Source organism: Platalea leucorodia, assembly GCF_965183815.1.
Source record: "Platalea leucorodia genome assembly, chromosome: W".
In the NCBI taxonomy this organism is placed as follows: Eukaryota; Metazoa; Chordata; class Aves; order Pelecaniformes; family Threskiornithidae; genus Platalea; species Platalea leucorodia.
In genome coordinates, this window is record NC_138859.1 from 15,617,891 (window position 1) to 15,633,900 (window position 16,010).

At 45.0% G+C, this 16,010-nt stretch overlaps 1 protein-coding gene across 1 annotated transcript in view; it reads left to right on the top strand.

Annotated features, from left to right (window-relative positions):
* LOC309601778 (uncharacterized protein) overlaps positions 1-15,469 on the top strand; it is a gene marked incomplete at both ends in the record, with an annotated part of 87,584 nt that extends 72,115 nt beyond the window's left edge. The window contains 3 exons of the mRNA XM_082334907.1: positions 9,623-9,626; positions 13,265-13,509; positions 15,287-15,469. Coding sequence (XP_082191033.1) covers positions 9,623-9,626; positions 13,265-13,509; positions 15,287-15,469 — 432 coding nt within the window. The remainder of the gene's footprint in view (positions 1-9,622; positions 9,627-13,264; positions 13,510-15,286) is intronic.
* Between the last annotated feature and the right edge of the window lie 541 nt (positions 15,470-16,010).

A 16,010-nucleotide genomic window follows, 5' to 3' on the forward strand; every position in this document is an offset into this window, starting at 1 on the left:
AGAAATCTCGAAGAACTTGTAAATTACAAACCAGTGCCATTTTGTGAGTGCCAGCTGAGTTACTATGGAGTAAAGTTCACTTCTTAATTGCAAAAAGCAAACTTGGCCTCTTCACTGTTAGGCAAGAAATGGCATACAAGTGACTTCTCTTCCATACTTATCTTCCAGTTACTTCTGGGAATAACTGTGAGAAGAACATTTCTCCTGGATGGAATCAGTTCCTGTTCTTGTTGTAGTGCAAAAGTGGAACTGGCAGATGTTTTTAGACATTCAAAAATTACATGGTACTAGAATTAGGGGAAAGTTTTGAGGCAGGTTCCAGAACTGATCTTTTACATGAGCTAAACATTGTGTCTTCTCATCTCTGGTAAGCTTAGGCACACAGTGCAGCCATTTGCAGATAATAAAAGTGGAGCATGTCATAATGTTTTACAGATTTTTAGAAGATATGGAGTAATGCACGTTTTTGGTATCACTCTTCAGTTACTTTTGCAGTCATGAGCATAATACCAATGAATACATCTGTGCAGAAAGGTCTACAATTCCTGAGAATGCTTTCAGTCTTGAAATATGCTAAATTTTACCTACAGAATACTTCTTATTGTCCATGTTTCTACATCACTGGCAGTTTTAAGCCAACAACAATTTTATATTTAGCTGACATGCACTGTTACAGCCAGCCCAGGCAATCAGTGTTGTGCAATAAAAATGAAACAATTTTCTATAGCTTTCCTAAGTCACTTTAAGCAATTGTACATTAAGACATTTTAAGTAAATGGATATAAAATGCAGCCTTCCTTCCTATCAGATGTTAATTACTTGTCATGAACCTTTAGAGATTGCTGGCAGTGCACAGACCCCAGAGAGCATGTTGAGTCTCCAGTAGCTCTCAGGATGTGTGTGGGGTCAGCATGCTCCAAACTTTTTTGGTTACTCTTGCCAGGGTGATGTGCCTGGCTAATGAAAATGAAAGAGAAGCTGGTTCATCCTTTGAGAGTTTATGGTCTGTTTGCAGAGAGGTTTTAGTAAGAGCGACCTTAGTCGCTGAGAGTCGCTGAAGTCCTGCTGAGAGCATGAGTCCTAGCTGCTTTATTGTGTCCATGCTGAATTAACGGGCATGCCAAAACTTGGCATTGGACACAAGTTGTGAGATGATAGGTGTGTAGGGTGCAAGGCATGGTCACCTTTACATGGTTTCAGGTCCTTTTCTGGGGAATGAAAGTTAAATGATTTTTGTAGAATTACCTGTGGGTAGAATCTGCAACCATGATGAGGCTTTTGTTGTGGGGTTTTTTTTGACACAATATTGAGCTGTCAGTAGGAAAACAAAGGCTTTTAGGGATTTAGTTTGGTCATAGCCATATAGTGTCCTCAGGTTCAGTCCCAAATGGCTAGTCCATTTTCCCACCATCCTACTGAACTGATGTTAAAAGCAAGGACATACAGTTATGATGGCAACAAAATATATGTATTATATGTGGAAGGCAGCATGGTATATTCCAACGCACTCCGCTATTGAATTGCAGTTCCTGTTCTGACAGTTTGTGAGTGCTTTGGCAGTGACACAGAGTTGGTGTAGAGAGAAGTATTTGAAAATATATTTGAGGTGTATTTAGCATCAGTGAATGTTTGTTGAAAAGGGAGGGAGCCTCCCTAAGTTTGCTTTGGCTTATGGTACTTCAGGTAACACAGGAAAGAAAACATTTCTGTATCACATTTACAGAGCTGTATTTAAGACACTGGTCCCAAGAACCCTTATGTCCTCTTGGACTGGTGGCTGGGGGTAGTATACAGACCAGAGAATTTAGTTCAGATCATTTTCCTTTCTCTGTTTTCATCTTCTCTTCCAGCTTACTTTCCCCATATGCTGTAGCACTGTGTGAACTGCAGTTGCAAGAGAAATTAAGGCAATGCATGCACAGATTTCAGGCTAGCAACATGGATAGGAAATATCCATATGTTGAAACTGTTGGGGAAGAGGGAGTACTCAGGGATGTTTGGTAACACACTGACTGACACCTTTAGAGAGAGATGATCTGGCCTGGTTACAATATCCTGTCTCTGTCCTGTAACAGGGAACTTGATGACCTGGAAAGATGAAGAGACCAGACAACTCCTAGTTTCACCTCTGATCTAGAGGAACACTGGCAGGATTTCTACTTCAGGTGGATGGGACAGTATAGTCGTACTGCTGAATTTAACAAACGATGTCCACAATGCCAGCTGGTTGGGGCTGTTGTGGCTGTATTGGAACAGAGATGACTTGGGATAGAGTTGTTATAGCAAAAAGCTCTATGGCTGAGAAAACAGGTGTTCCATACAGAAAACCAATAATGTTAAAAAAAAAATAATAAAAAAAAAATCAGTGGGAATGTCTGAAGCTAGGTTCTGTAGCAGTCAGTATTTGCTGGCTCATTGAACAATCTTTACTGTCATCTGTGTGTGTGTGTGTGCAATATGAAATATGATAAATTTTTGTTTATTCTCCTGCTCCATAAAGCTTGGATGGAGAGCTGAATTTTAACACGCAGGCATTGCTGGGGGAGCTTGGGAAATGAGGCCACTACTAATATACACTATTTTTTATATGATTGCCTGGCCTTTCTTCATGCAGATGCGACTTTGACATAATAGCCCAGTGACTAATCAGCCTGCCCTATAAAATCAGGGTCTGCAGTGAAGATCGCTAGTTCTTCCTGGTTCCAACTGGGTTAAAAAAACACAACAGGAAAAGAAGGTCAAATAACCCAGACTTTCAGAATATTCAGGGAAGATCAAATCCTGTGGAATGAAAAAGAATGGTCAAAGATTTGTGTCGGTGCTTTGATTCCTTGAGCAGCAAGAGGAAAAACCACATCTACTGATTTCCTACTCTAGCCTCCATATAGGCATTCCTGCTCTATAGATTCATGCTTGCCTGACATCTTCATCCATTCTGAACATGGAATTTATTGCTTTTGTAGTGCGACTCAGACTCCTGTGTCTAAAGTAACCTTGATTTATAATTTAAAAAGAAACCTGAGCATTTGGAAGCCCTTAGGGAGCACGAGTGACCAGGAGCACCGCAAACAGGGTGGGCAGTAAGGGCGTGGCATGTCAGCAAGAGCGTGGTGTGGCAGTTTGCGCGGAAGGGCGTGCAGGAAGGGCGCTGAAGATCGACCAGGGAGCAATGGTCTCCACCTGGCAAAAAGCCATGGCCTCACTAAGCTCTGCACCCACCATGACTAACTCAGCTTCCCAGACAGAGCTCTGGTGGGAACACGCTGCCACCCAGATGTCAGGCTGCAGGGTATGCCCTACTCTTATGACAGTATCATATGGCAGCTGTGAGCACACCTGTGGGAGGTGTGCCAGGTAGAGGAGCTCCTCCGCTTAGTGACAGAGCTCCGAGAGGAGGTGAGTAGGCTGAGGAGTATCAGGGAGTGCAAGAGAAAGATAAACTACTGGAATTGCACCCTACCTTCCCTCAGATGGGCCCAGCAGGTAGACAATGCAATGGGGCAATGGTGACAAGTCCCTGCCCGGTGCAGTAGGCACATCATCTCCTCTGTGACTGCCCCACCTTCCCAGGTGCCCTTGCATAACAGGTATGAGGCTCTGCAAGTGGAACCAAACAATGACAGGGACGATGGCACATCCAGCTCGGAGGTGTCGCCAAGGTTAAGTCGGCCTATGGCCTGCATCAAAACAGCTTCCACAAAGAAAAAAAGACAGGTCATTGTCATAGGAGACTCTCTTCTGAGGGGAACAGAAGGCCCAATATGCAGACTGGACCCACTTCTTAGGGAAGTCTGCTGCCTCCCTGGGGCGCAGGTTAAAGACGTGAAGAGAAAGCTTACTAACCTGGTATGGCCCTCAGATTACTACCCATTATTGGTTTTTCAGGTAGGCAGTGAGGAAGTTGCAACTAGAAGTCCAAGGGCAATCAAGAGAGACTTCAGGGTCTTGGGATGACTGGTTAAGGGATCAGGAGCACAAGTAGTGTTCTTTTCTGTCCTTCCAGTTGCAGGGAATGATGAGGAAATACGCAGGAAGAGGCAGCAGATCAATACCTGGCTTCGAACCTGGTGTCTCCGGCAAGATTTCGAGTTTTTTGATCGTGGGTCAGTTTACACGACACCAAGCCTGCTGTCAACAGACGAGGTACATCTGTCTCAAAGGGGGAAAAGGATCCTTGGACAGGACTTAGCAGGGCTCATTGAAAGAGCTTTAAACTAGATTTGAAGGGGGAAAGGGATAAAACCAGGCTCACTAGAGATAAGCCTGGGGGCGGCACACCAATATTTGAGGGACAGTGTGCTAGCGAGGTCCTTCAGTCTACCATCTCAGTGGAGGTAGAGGATGGAGAGCCATGCAGCAGCAAAGATGCAAGGGCTATGGATGTGTTGGAAACCATGGAAGCGCCTGAGAATGGTCACGTAGGAACTAGGGCTTCTCCCCAAAAAAAGGTGACAGGAGCAATAGCCCAACTGAAGTGCATCTACGCCAATGCACGCAGCATGGGCAACAAACAGGAGGAGCTGGAAGCCATTGTGCATCAGGAAAACTATGGCATAGTTGCCATCATGGAAACACGGTGGGATAACTCTCATGACTGGAGTGCCACAATGGATGGCTATAAACTTTTCAGAAGGGATAGGCAAGGAAGGAGAGGTGGTGGGGTAGCCCTGTATGTTAGGAAATGTTTTGACTGTCTAGAGCTTAATGATGGTGATTAAAGGGTCTGGTGTTTATGGGTAAGAATCAGGGGGAAGGCCAACAAGGCAGATATCATGGTGGGAGTCTGTTATAGACCATCTAACCAGGATGAAGAGGCAGACGAAGTATTCTATAAGCAGCTGGGAGAAGTCTCATGATCGCTAGCCCTTGTTCTCGTGGGAGACTTCAACTTATCAGATGCCTGCTGGAACTATAATACAGTGGAGAGTCTAGGAGGTTCCTGGAGTGTGTGGAAGATAACTTCCTGACACAGCTGGTGAGGGAGCCAGCTAGGGAAGGCGCCCCGCTGGACCTGTTGTTTGTGAACAGAGAAGGCCTTGTGGGTGATGTGATGGTCGGAGGCCATCTTGGGCATAGTGATCATGAAATGCTAGAGTTTTCGATTCTTGGAGAAGTAAGGAGGGGGGTCAGCAGAACTGCTACCTTGGCCGTCCCCATGTGCTGAAAGACGAGCCGGCAGGGGAGAAGACCTGCCTGGCTGAACAGGGAGATTTGGCTGGAACTCAGGAAGAAAAAGGAGAGTTTACGACCTTTGGAAGAAGGGGCAGGCAACTCAGGAGGACTACAAGGATGTTGTGAGGCTATGCAGGGAGAAAATTAGAAGGGCCAAAGTCCAACTAGAACTTAATCTGGCTATGGCTGTAAAAGACAGAAAAAAATGTTTCTACAAATACATTAGCAAGAAAAGGAGGGCTAAGGAGAATCTCCATCCTTTATTGGATGCAGTGACAAAGGACGAGGAAAAGGCTGAGGTACTTAATGCCTTCTTTGCCTCAGTCTTTAATAGTCAGACCAGTTGTTCTTGGGGTACCCAGCCCCCTGAGCTGGAAGACAGGGACAGGGAGCAGAATGAAGCCCCAATAATCCAAGAGGTAACAGTTAGTGACCTGCTACTCCACCTGGATGCCCACAAGTCTATGGGGCCAGATGGGATCCACCCAAGGGTACTGAGGGAGCTGGCAGAGGAGCTTGCCAAGCCACTCTCCATCATTTATCAGCAGTCCTGGCTAACCAGGGAGGTTCCAGTTGACTGGAGGTTAGCAAATGTGACGCCCCTCTACAAGAAGGGTCGGAAGGAGGATCTGGGGAACTACAGGCCTGTCAGCCTGACCTCGGTGCCAGGGAAGGTCATGGAGCAGATCATCCTGAGTGCCATCACGTGGCAGGTACGGGACAACCAGGGGATCAGGCCCAGTCAGCATGGGTTTATGAAAGGCAGGTCCTGCTTCACTAACCTGATCTCCTTCTATGACAAGGTGACCCACTTAGTGGATGAGGGAAAGGCTGTGGATGTTGTCTACCTGGACTTTAGTAAGGCCTTTGACACTGTTTCCCACAGCATTCTCCTGGAGAAACTGGCTGCTCATGGCTTGGACGAGTATACTCTTTGCTGGGTAGAAAACTGGCTGGATGGCCGGGCCCAGAGAGTTCTGGTGAATGGAGTCAAATCCAGTTGGCGGCCGGTCACAAGTGGTGTTCCCCAGGGCTCAGTATTGGGGCCAGTTCTGTTTAATATCTTTATCAATGATCTGGATGAGGGGATTGAGTGCACCCTCAGTAAGTTTGCAGATGACACCAAGCTGGGTGGAAGTGTCGATCTGCTGGAGGGTAGGAAGGCCCTACAGAGGGACCTGGACAGGCTGGATCGTTGGGCCGGGGCCACCTGTATGAGATTCAACAAGGCTAAGCACCGGGTCCTGCACTTGGGTCACAACAACCCCATGCAACGCTACAGGCTGGGGGAGGAGTGGCTGGAGAGCTGCCTGGCAGAAAAGGACCTGGGGGTGCTGGTTGACAGCCGGCTGAATATGAGCCAGCAGTGTGCCCAGGTGGCCAAGAGGGCCAATGGCATCCTGGCCTGTATCAGGAATAGTGTGGCCAGCAGGACCAGGGAAGTGATCATCCCTTTGTACTTGGCACTGGTGAGGTCACACCTTGAATACTGTGTTCAGCTTTGACCCCTCACTACAAGAAGGATATTGAGGTGCTGGAGCGTGTCCAGAGAAGGGCAAAGGAAGCTGGTGAAGGGTCTAGAGCACAAGTCTTATGAGGAGCGGCTGAGGGAGCTGGGGTTGTTTAGTCTGGAGAAGAGGAGGCTGAGGGGAGACCTTATTGCTCTCTACAACTACCTGAAAGGAGGTTGTAGCGAGGTGGGGGTCGGTCTCTTCTCCCTAGTAACAAGGGATAGGACGAGAGGAAATGGCCTCAAGCTGCGCCAGGGGAAGTTTAGGTTGGATATTAGGAAAAACTTCTTCACCGAAAGGGTAGTCGGGCACTGAAACAGGCTGCCCAGGGAAGTGGTTGAGTCTCCATCCCTGGAGGTATTTAAAAGATGGGTAGATGTGGTGCTTAGGGACATGGTTTGGTGGTGGACTTGGCAGCTCTAGGTTAATGGTTGGACTCGATGATCTTAAAGGTCTTTTCCAATCTAAATGATTCTGTGATTCTATGATTCTATGATTTTTATTTTCGTGTTTAAGAATCACAAGATGATTTCTTTTTTCTTAAAAAAAGAAACAAAAACATACAAGCAGTAACTGTAATCCCAGATGAGCACACATATGTGACTTTGAGTCCTAAACCTGTGAAACTTCATGGGTGTAACCAAGGCTTCAAACCAAGGCCAACCTCTGATCTTTAAACTTTGACTTGCACTGGAAAACTGTAAGGAAAGAGTTTCTGCTCTTAAGAACTGTTGGACAGACTCTGTGAAATGACTGTTGTTTATTTGTACAGGTTTGTTATGGGACGTATTGGGCCTGTGGCAATCAGAGTGGAGGCAGAAGACATCTGGTAGAGGGGACTTTGAAGCAGATTGTGTGGAGATCTCACTGAGCTGCCTTCGGGCTCCTAGTACATATAGCCCATGGTTGCTTATTTTTTAAGAGTTGCTTTTCCTCCATTCATATGATTTCCCTCTTGTCCTTACCCTCATACTGGCTTTCCCAACTGTCCAGGGAAACTGTAAGACCTTAGAATCATAGAATAATAGAATATAACTAAAGAAAGAGAGGTTTAGGGTATTAAAATAGATCTCTCGGAATACTTCATTGGAGCTTTAGGCATATAGAAGTTGTCATATGCTTTGCCCTCATTTTGGCATTGAAAAGAGTTGATAGATGAGTTCCACACAGATCAGAAGTTAGGATTAGTTTCAGTTGTACATAAACCTCCAACTCCTTGGCTGCAGAGGAGTTATAAATCTTATAAACTGAAACTTTTCCATAAGATTGAAGGTATTTGTTCGTTGGAGCTGTGATGGGATAAAGCTGGGGTGGGAGGGAGGAGGAGACAGAGGCCAGGTGCTATGTGAAATGAGTGGAGGGGTGGGGGGAGATGAGGGAGCAGAGCAACACCATCTGTGCAAAACCATTTTTTAAGTCTTTTGAATGATGGTTTGGTGGAGTAGTTCATTTAACAGGTGACTAGAATGCCATTAAGCTGTTTCAGACAATAGTTACCTCTTCTTCCTAAGGGTTATGTCTGAGTGTAGGATTTTATTGAATCATGGTCTTGCTTTTTGATGATTAACTTGCTACTGCCAGAGGATTCTCTTCAATTTTTAGGTCTGCAAAAGTACAGCATAAACTGTTAGTCTTGGCTGTTGACAGTGAAGTCCTTTGTTTAACCACTTGGAAGAGGGGGAAAAAATCCCAGGACACTGTTTTATTCTCAATTTTTTGAGAATTATTTTTTTGGAAGAACACTGTGTCACAGATGAGTGGTTAGGCCACTCAAAGAATCACCGCCAAAGATATTTGCAAATAGTGATTTTAATAGAAATCTATAAAAGTGTGATTTAACAAAGCTCGATGGCAAGGTTCGCTCTATTACTTATTAAATGAATGGAATATATATATAAAGGAGAAAAGAAAAAAAGAAAATAGCTAGTAGCAGTTTAAGGTTTGTTTGCAGCAAGGAGAAAATCACAAGAATTTAGCAATAACTAATCATTGGTTAATTTGGCATCTACAAAGCTATTAAATGAGGTTTATTACAATATTTGAATCGATTCACACACACCCCCCTAAATACTCATTATATGCGCAGATGAAGGTACCTATTGAAATATGCACAGTTAAAGGCACCAATAAAAAATTCCCCCTGGGTTTAGTGAAATACTCACTTTAAATGACTGTCTCAATGGGCGAAAGTCAAACCTCGAGGAGCAAAGAACACCGGAGATCAGCTCAGGTTTTGTTGCCGGGCCTCCGTATGCAAACTTAAGAGTTCGCAGCTCTGAGAGGCGTCCCACTCAGAGGGAGATTCTGGTGCAGCCCGCTGCGGTCCAGGAGAGCTCAAAGGGTCTCACTTGGTACCGCTGTTTATAGGGTCACGAGATGATTGACTTTAGGCATCAGTAAATTTCCATTCTACTTTCACAGCCCGCGTTGGAAATTACTAAAGTTCTCAAAAATTCCAGTGATGCTGGTACAGATCCTCCCGAGTTGTTACAATCCAGATAAGATAGGCCCCAAGGCTATCAGGAGGCGATTGATACAGACGAAAAATATGTTCCAAGGTTGTCAGGGCTGCCTCCCTGGGACAGACAGTGCTGCTCCCACCGCAGTCATGTAAGAGTTTCCGATACAGTCAAGGGACGCTTAACCGCCAAACTCGTTACACAAAGGCCAAGTTTTGATGGGAGTTACTGAGATTGTAAAGCAGCTTCGCTCCCCATGCTCTGCCAGGTGCACAAGAAGAAAGGCGGGCGGTGGAATGCACCACCACAGCAGCCTTGCTTGCTGGCAGAATCCCCGATACGTGCTGTGTAGCTTCCATATCTTTTAAAGAATGATGCTGACGTTTTTCGAGTATTTGTTTATCCTGTATTTAACCACATCAATTACTGTTCAGCTTAATTTGCTTAATTTCTCCAAAACACAAGGACTATTTTTCTTAGGATGGTAAGTTCACAAATTGAATTATCATAGAATAGAATAGTTTGGGTTGGAAGGGACCTTTAAAGGTCATCTAGTCCAACCTCCCCTGCAATGAGCAGGGACATCTTCAACTAGATCAGGTTGCTCAGAGCCCTGCCCAACCTGACCTTGAATGTTTCCAGGAATGGGGCATCTACAGCCTCTCTGGGCAACCTGGTCCAGTGTTTCACCACCCTCATTGTAAAAAATGTCTTCCTTATATCTAGTCTAAATCTACACTCTTTTAGTTTAAAACCATTTCCCCTTGTCCTATTGCAACAGGCCTTGCTAAAAAGACTATCCCCATCTTTCTTGTAGGCCCCCTTTAAGTATTGAAAGGCTGCAATAAGGTCTCCCCGCAGCCTTCTCTTCTCCAGGCTGTACAACCCCAGCTCTCTCAGCCTTTCCTCATAGGAGAGGTGTTCCAGCCCTCTGATCATTTTTGTGGCCCTCCTCTGGACCCGCTCCAACAGGTCCATGTCCTTCCTGTGCTGAGGACTCTAGAGCTGGACGCAGTACTCCAGGTGGGGTCTCACCAGACCAGAGTAGAGGGGCAGAAACACCTCCCTTGACCTGCTGGTCACACTTCTTTTGATGCAGCCTGGGATACGGTTGGCTTTCTGGGCTGTGAGAGCACATTGCTGGCTCATGTCCAGCTTTTCATCCAGCAGTACCCCTAAGTCCTTCTCCTCGGGGCTGCTCTCAGTCCCTTCATCCCCCAGTCTGTATTGATACCGGGGATTGCCCTGACCCAGGTGCAGGACCTTGCACTTTGCCTTGTTGAATGTCATGAGGTTCACATGGCCCCAATTCTTGAGCTGGTCCAGGTCCCTCTGGATGGCATCCCATCCCTCAGGCATGTCAACTGTAGCAACTGATATGAGTTCAATATAGAGAGAAGAGCATCTTTCTCCCTGCATCCCTCTGCTTTCTCTGAACAGGCTCTACTAACCTGTTTAAAAGATGCTTGCCATGAAAAAAGAGCGAACAGATACATTCAGTCAGAATGACCTCTGTTTTAAAGCAGGGACAACAAAACAAACAGCCTCCAGTACATGGAGTACCTCTCATCTCTGGAGCAGTTTGCATTGAATCGAAAACAGTGAGTGCCTGCTTGTGCAGACAGCGGGAGATTTAGCATTTCAGGGGTGGGGTACCTGGGAAACAAAGACATAGAATAGAATAGTTCAGTTGGAAGGGACCTGCAGTGATCATCTAGTCCAACTGCCTGACCACTTCAGGGCTGACCAAAAGTTAAAGCATATTATTAAGGGCATTGTCCAAATGCCTCTTAAACACTGACAGGCATGGGGCATCGACCACCTCTCTAGGAAGACTGTTCCAGTGTTTGACCACCCTCTCGGTAAAGAAATGCTTCCTAATGTCCAGTCTAAACCTCCCCTGGCACAGCTTTGAGCCATTCCCACGCATCCTGTCACTGGATACCAGGGAGAAGAGATCAGCGCCTCCCTCTCCACTTCCCCTCCTCAGGAAGCTGTAGAGAGCAATGAGGTCGCCCCTCAGCCTCCTTTTCTCCAAACTAGACAAACCCAGAGTCCTTAGCTGCTCCTCATAGGACATGCCTTCCAGCCCTCTCACCAGCTTTGTTGCCCTCCTCTGGATGCATTCAAGGACCTTCACGTCCTTCTTAAATTGTGGGGCCCAGAACTGCACACAGTACTCGAGGTGAGGCCGCACCAACGCTGAATACAGTGGGATAACCACCTCTCTTGACCAGCTGGTTATACTGTGATGCACCCCAGGATGTGGTTTGCCCTCTTGGCTGCCAGGGCACACTGCTGACTCATATTGAGCCTGACATGATAGCTGGTTTGTTCTAGGAGTGGATGAAAGAATTGCTTCTAACTGTTATCAACAGATTTTCCCCCCCTAAGCAAGCTTATTAAATAAAGGCAGAAGATTCTAACTTTCTTTTAGGTTTCAGGAAGACTTTTTTTTTTTTTAGATGCTCTTTGGAGTTTATTAGAAGCTTATCAATCAGAGATAATTTTTTTTTCATTGTCTCGTGCTTTCATTCTCCAGAAAAATGGACAATGAAAATTCTTCTTTTTCTAAAACCTCTGGATTCTGTGCCAGGTAGATAAGAATCCTTCAACTTTGAGTTTTTAACATCTGACATCATAGGAATTTTAAGACTTCTGCGTTCATTTCACTTTGCTGTCAAAAATTCAGTTAATAAAAGTTCACCTTCTAACAAATGAGCAGGTGCAAATGTGTAGCCTTCTTGCTAAGTGTCATGGTTTAACCCCAGCTAGCAACTGAGCACCACGCAGCCGCTCGCTCACTCCCCCACCGGTGGGATGGGGGAGAGAATCAGAAGGGCAAAAGGGGAAAACTCTTGGGTTGAGATAAGAACAGTTTAATAACTAAAGTAAAATAAAAACAGAACAGTAGTAATAGTAATAATAACAATAATAATAAAAACAAGTAATAAGAGTACAATAGTAATACAAAGCAAGCGATACATTGTGCAATTGCTCACCACCCACCGACCAATGCCCAGCACGTCCCCCAAGCAGCGATCGTTGCCCCTCCCCCGGCCAACTCCCCCCGCTCATATACTGAGCATGACGTCTTGTGGTATGGAATAGCCCCTTGGTCAGTCTGGGTCATCTGTCCTGGCTGTGCCCCCTCCCAGCTTCTTGTGCACCTTGGGAAGCTGAAAAGTCCTTGACCAGTGTCAGCACCACTTAGCAACTGCTTAGCACTACTTAGCAAGAACCAAAACATCAGTGTATCATCATCATCGACATTGTTCTCATTCTAAACCCAAAACACAGCCCCATACCGGCTATCAAGAAGAAAATTAACTCTGTCCCAGCTGAAACCAGGACACTATCCACCCCTTATTCCATACCATCTACGTCATGCCCAGGTCCCACATTATCCAACACATCCTCATTAACCACCACCCCCTTCCTTTCCTTTGATACAATACACGGGTATCATTCCCTTAGTCTATATGCTATCCCTCTAGAATGTTTGTTGAGTTCATTTAGTTTATGACTTTGGGATTCATCTGTCATAACGGTCTTTCTGGGCAGGAGAGGTAGTGTGTGGTGTTGGATTGTAGCATGCCGAAGCCAGTTCTGGTTCCATCACCTCTGCACTTTGCTTGGTTTCCTCAGAGTTCATTCTTCATTCATCTGGGTGATTCTTACTGTATACTGTTCATATGGCATATAGCCACCATAAAAGTGATGATGTACAGTATTATATAACAACAAACATTATATAATTCAGTTCATTGGCTATTTTCACCCAAAATCAAATCCCCTTGAGGTACACATCGGACTTTCCCATCTTCCCGCATCACCCACCAACTGCACCCAGGTCCTTGAGTAAAAGCAATCCCACGAATGCGTTTACCTCTGCCTGAGGCAGGAGTAACCCAGACTGTCTTCCCCATCATATTTTTTATGTGCACTACAGGGACTTTATCCCCTTCTACAGTCACACTATTAACTAACTGTAGTACAAGCTATGTGATAGCACATTTGTATATATTTTCAAGCAAAGCTGATATTTTAAAAATCTTACGTATAAGTAAAATGCAATGACATTTTTGTTGTTCACCTCCATGAACCTTTCTTGTCTCTTAGGATGCGTTGATATTGGGCTAATTCCGAAAGGTGCGAGAGGTATCAAAGTCATGGAAGTTGCAGAAGCAGGAAATTTCCTTGCTGTGCAAAGTAAAGACCCAGAAAATTATTACGTGAATGGAGGCTTTATTATCCAGTGGAATGGTGAATACAAAGTGGCAGGAACGATATTTCAGTATGACAGAACAGGGGATCTAGAAAATCTCACTGCACCAGGACCCACCAATGAATCAATATGGATTCAGGTAAATAGGAGATCACTAGCAGAACCTGCTGGGTTTGGATGGCAGCAGAATGTACTGGGGCTCTGAAACTGAGGCTGGAAAAATACTTATATTTGTATATAAACCATTCTATTAGCATGCAGTCAAAAATCAGTTGAGCTATTTTGGAGAGAAATAAACACCTCGCTTGAGAGGGCAGTTCATCCTACCTGAAAATAGCTGTCCAGTGTCATAGTCTGATGACCATTAAAGACTAGTATAATCCAGTACTGCCACTAGGATAGGGCCTGTAGTTGGTCAGTCCTTTGCCCAAACTTTCGTGTCTCTTGTGCCAGTTTAGACCAACACATGTGGCTTTGATGTGAACTGGACCCAGATGAAAAATAACTATTTATCACAGAAAAGGAGCCGATGTCAGGCTGCTGTCGTGGTTTAACCCCAGCCAGCAACTAAGCACCACACAGCTGCTCGCTCACTCCCCCCACCCCAGGAGAGTGAATGGGGGAGAGAATTGGAAGGGTGAAAGTCAGAAAACTCGTGGGGTGAGATAAGAACAGTTTAATAATTGAAGTAAAATGAAATGGAATAGTAGTAACAGTAATAATAATATAATAATACAATAATAATATACAAAGCAAGTGATACACTATGCAATTGCTCACCACCCGCCGACCAATGCCCAGCACGTCCCCGAGCAGCAATCGTTGCCCCCCAGCCAACTCCCCCCAGTTTATATACTGAGCATGACATCATATGGTATGGAATAGCCCTTTGGTCAGTCTGGGTCAGCTGTCCTGGCTGTGCTCTTCTTGTGCACTGGGCAGAGCATGGGAAGCTGAAAAGTCCTTGACTAGTATAAACACTACTTAGCAAGAACCAGAAGATCAGTGTGTTATCAGCATTATTCTCATCCTAAATCCAAAACACAGCACTATACCAACTACTAGGAAGAAAAATTAACTCTATCCCAGCTGAAACCAGGGCAGCTGCGAACAAACAGTGAGAGCTAGGGAAGGCTGACAGCAGTGACAGCTTACACTGAACAAGAAAGTGCAGAATTACATAGATGATAGATTAATAGTTTATGGTAAGTAAAAAAAAGAAGTATTAGAGGTGTGATGGGAGCCACTTATGCATTTTGAATGTCTGGAGAGAAGGCACATCTAATGGGTGTTCAACCTTCACTGTCAGAAACAAGGTCAAGGAAATAATTAGGAGGAAGAGTGGAAGTTCATTGCTGAAGTCTTTTATCCCTTGATGATGTTTTTATTTTCTCCCTCTCATCAGCCAGACGGTAAATTTCTTGAGTGGCTCTTCTCAATTGGAATTTTCCTTCTTAATCCAGAAACACTGAAAAATAACATTAAAGCAGTATCTGAATAAATTCTGTAATTTTCTGACCTACTGGTTGTTTTGTAACAGCTATTTCATATGGGTAGGGAAATTATCATTTATAATGGTGATTGATAGGCAATAGCTCTTAATAAGCGGCACATTTGGCAGTGCCTTGGATGGACTTTGCATTATCAGTAGGATACCAATCATGCTGACCCACTTACTCCCACCTGTGATTGCAAAAGTGCATGGCAAACAACCATGTCTTAGAAAGATACACATGTGGGCCACTGTCGGCACACAAACGGAAGTTTTGCTGGTCTGCTTTTCTGAACTGGTAGCAGGCTCCAAAATGGGCTGCTTTAAATGTTGCTGATTCTTCTGTTTTCACACTTTGAAAGCTTTGGGCCAGTAGATTATTAAAATCATAAATAATTAAATAAACCACACTCTTTTTTTCCAGCTACTTTTTCAAGAGACTAACCCTGGAATCAAGTATGAATATACTGTACGTAAAGAAGAAAGTCATGAGAATGAGATTGGAGAGCCAGAGTATTTTTGGCAATATGGAGACTACAGTGTTACCTGTGGAAGAGGTAGTTCCTCCCTGAAATTCTCAACCTCTGTGAACCAAAATGAAAAATGACAGTTTTCTTTTCCTCATAATTTGTTGTCAGTATTGTTTGCAATAACCCTGCTTCCCAGCAAAACTAATTTATAACCCACTCTTGTTTCCCTACTGTGTCTTTCCAACACGTTAACTACAAAAAATATTGTGGGTTGACCTTGGCTAGATGCCAGGTGCCATCAAGCCACTCTGTCACTCCCCTCCTCAGCAGGCCGGGGGGGGGGGGAGAAGAAAATGAGATGGAAAAAAAAACCCTCGTGGGTCAAGATAAAGGCAGTTTAGATTTTGTTCCCTACTTCCCATCAGCAGGCGATGTCCAGCCGCTTCCCAGGAAGCAGGGCTTCAGTATGCGTAGCTGTTGCCCCGGAAGACAAATGTTGTAAATAACGAGTGCCCCCACTTCCTCCTCCTTTCTCTTAGCTTTTATTGCTGAGCATGGCGTCATATGGTATGGAATATCCCTTTGGTCAGTTTGGGTCAGCTGTCCTGGCTATGTCCCCTCCCAAGCTCTTGCCCACCCCCAGCCTACTGGTGAGGGGGGAATGTTGGAGAGACAGCC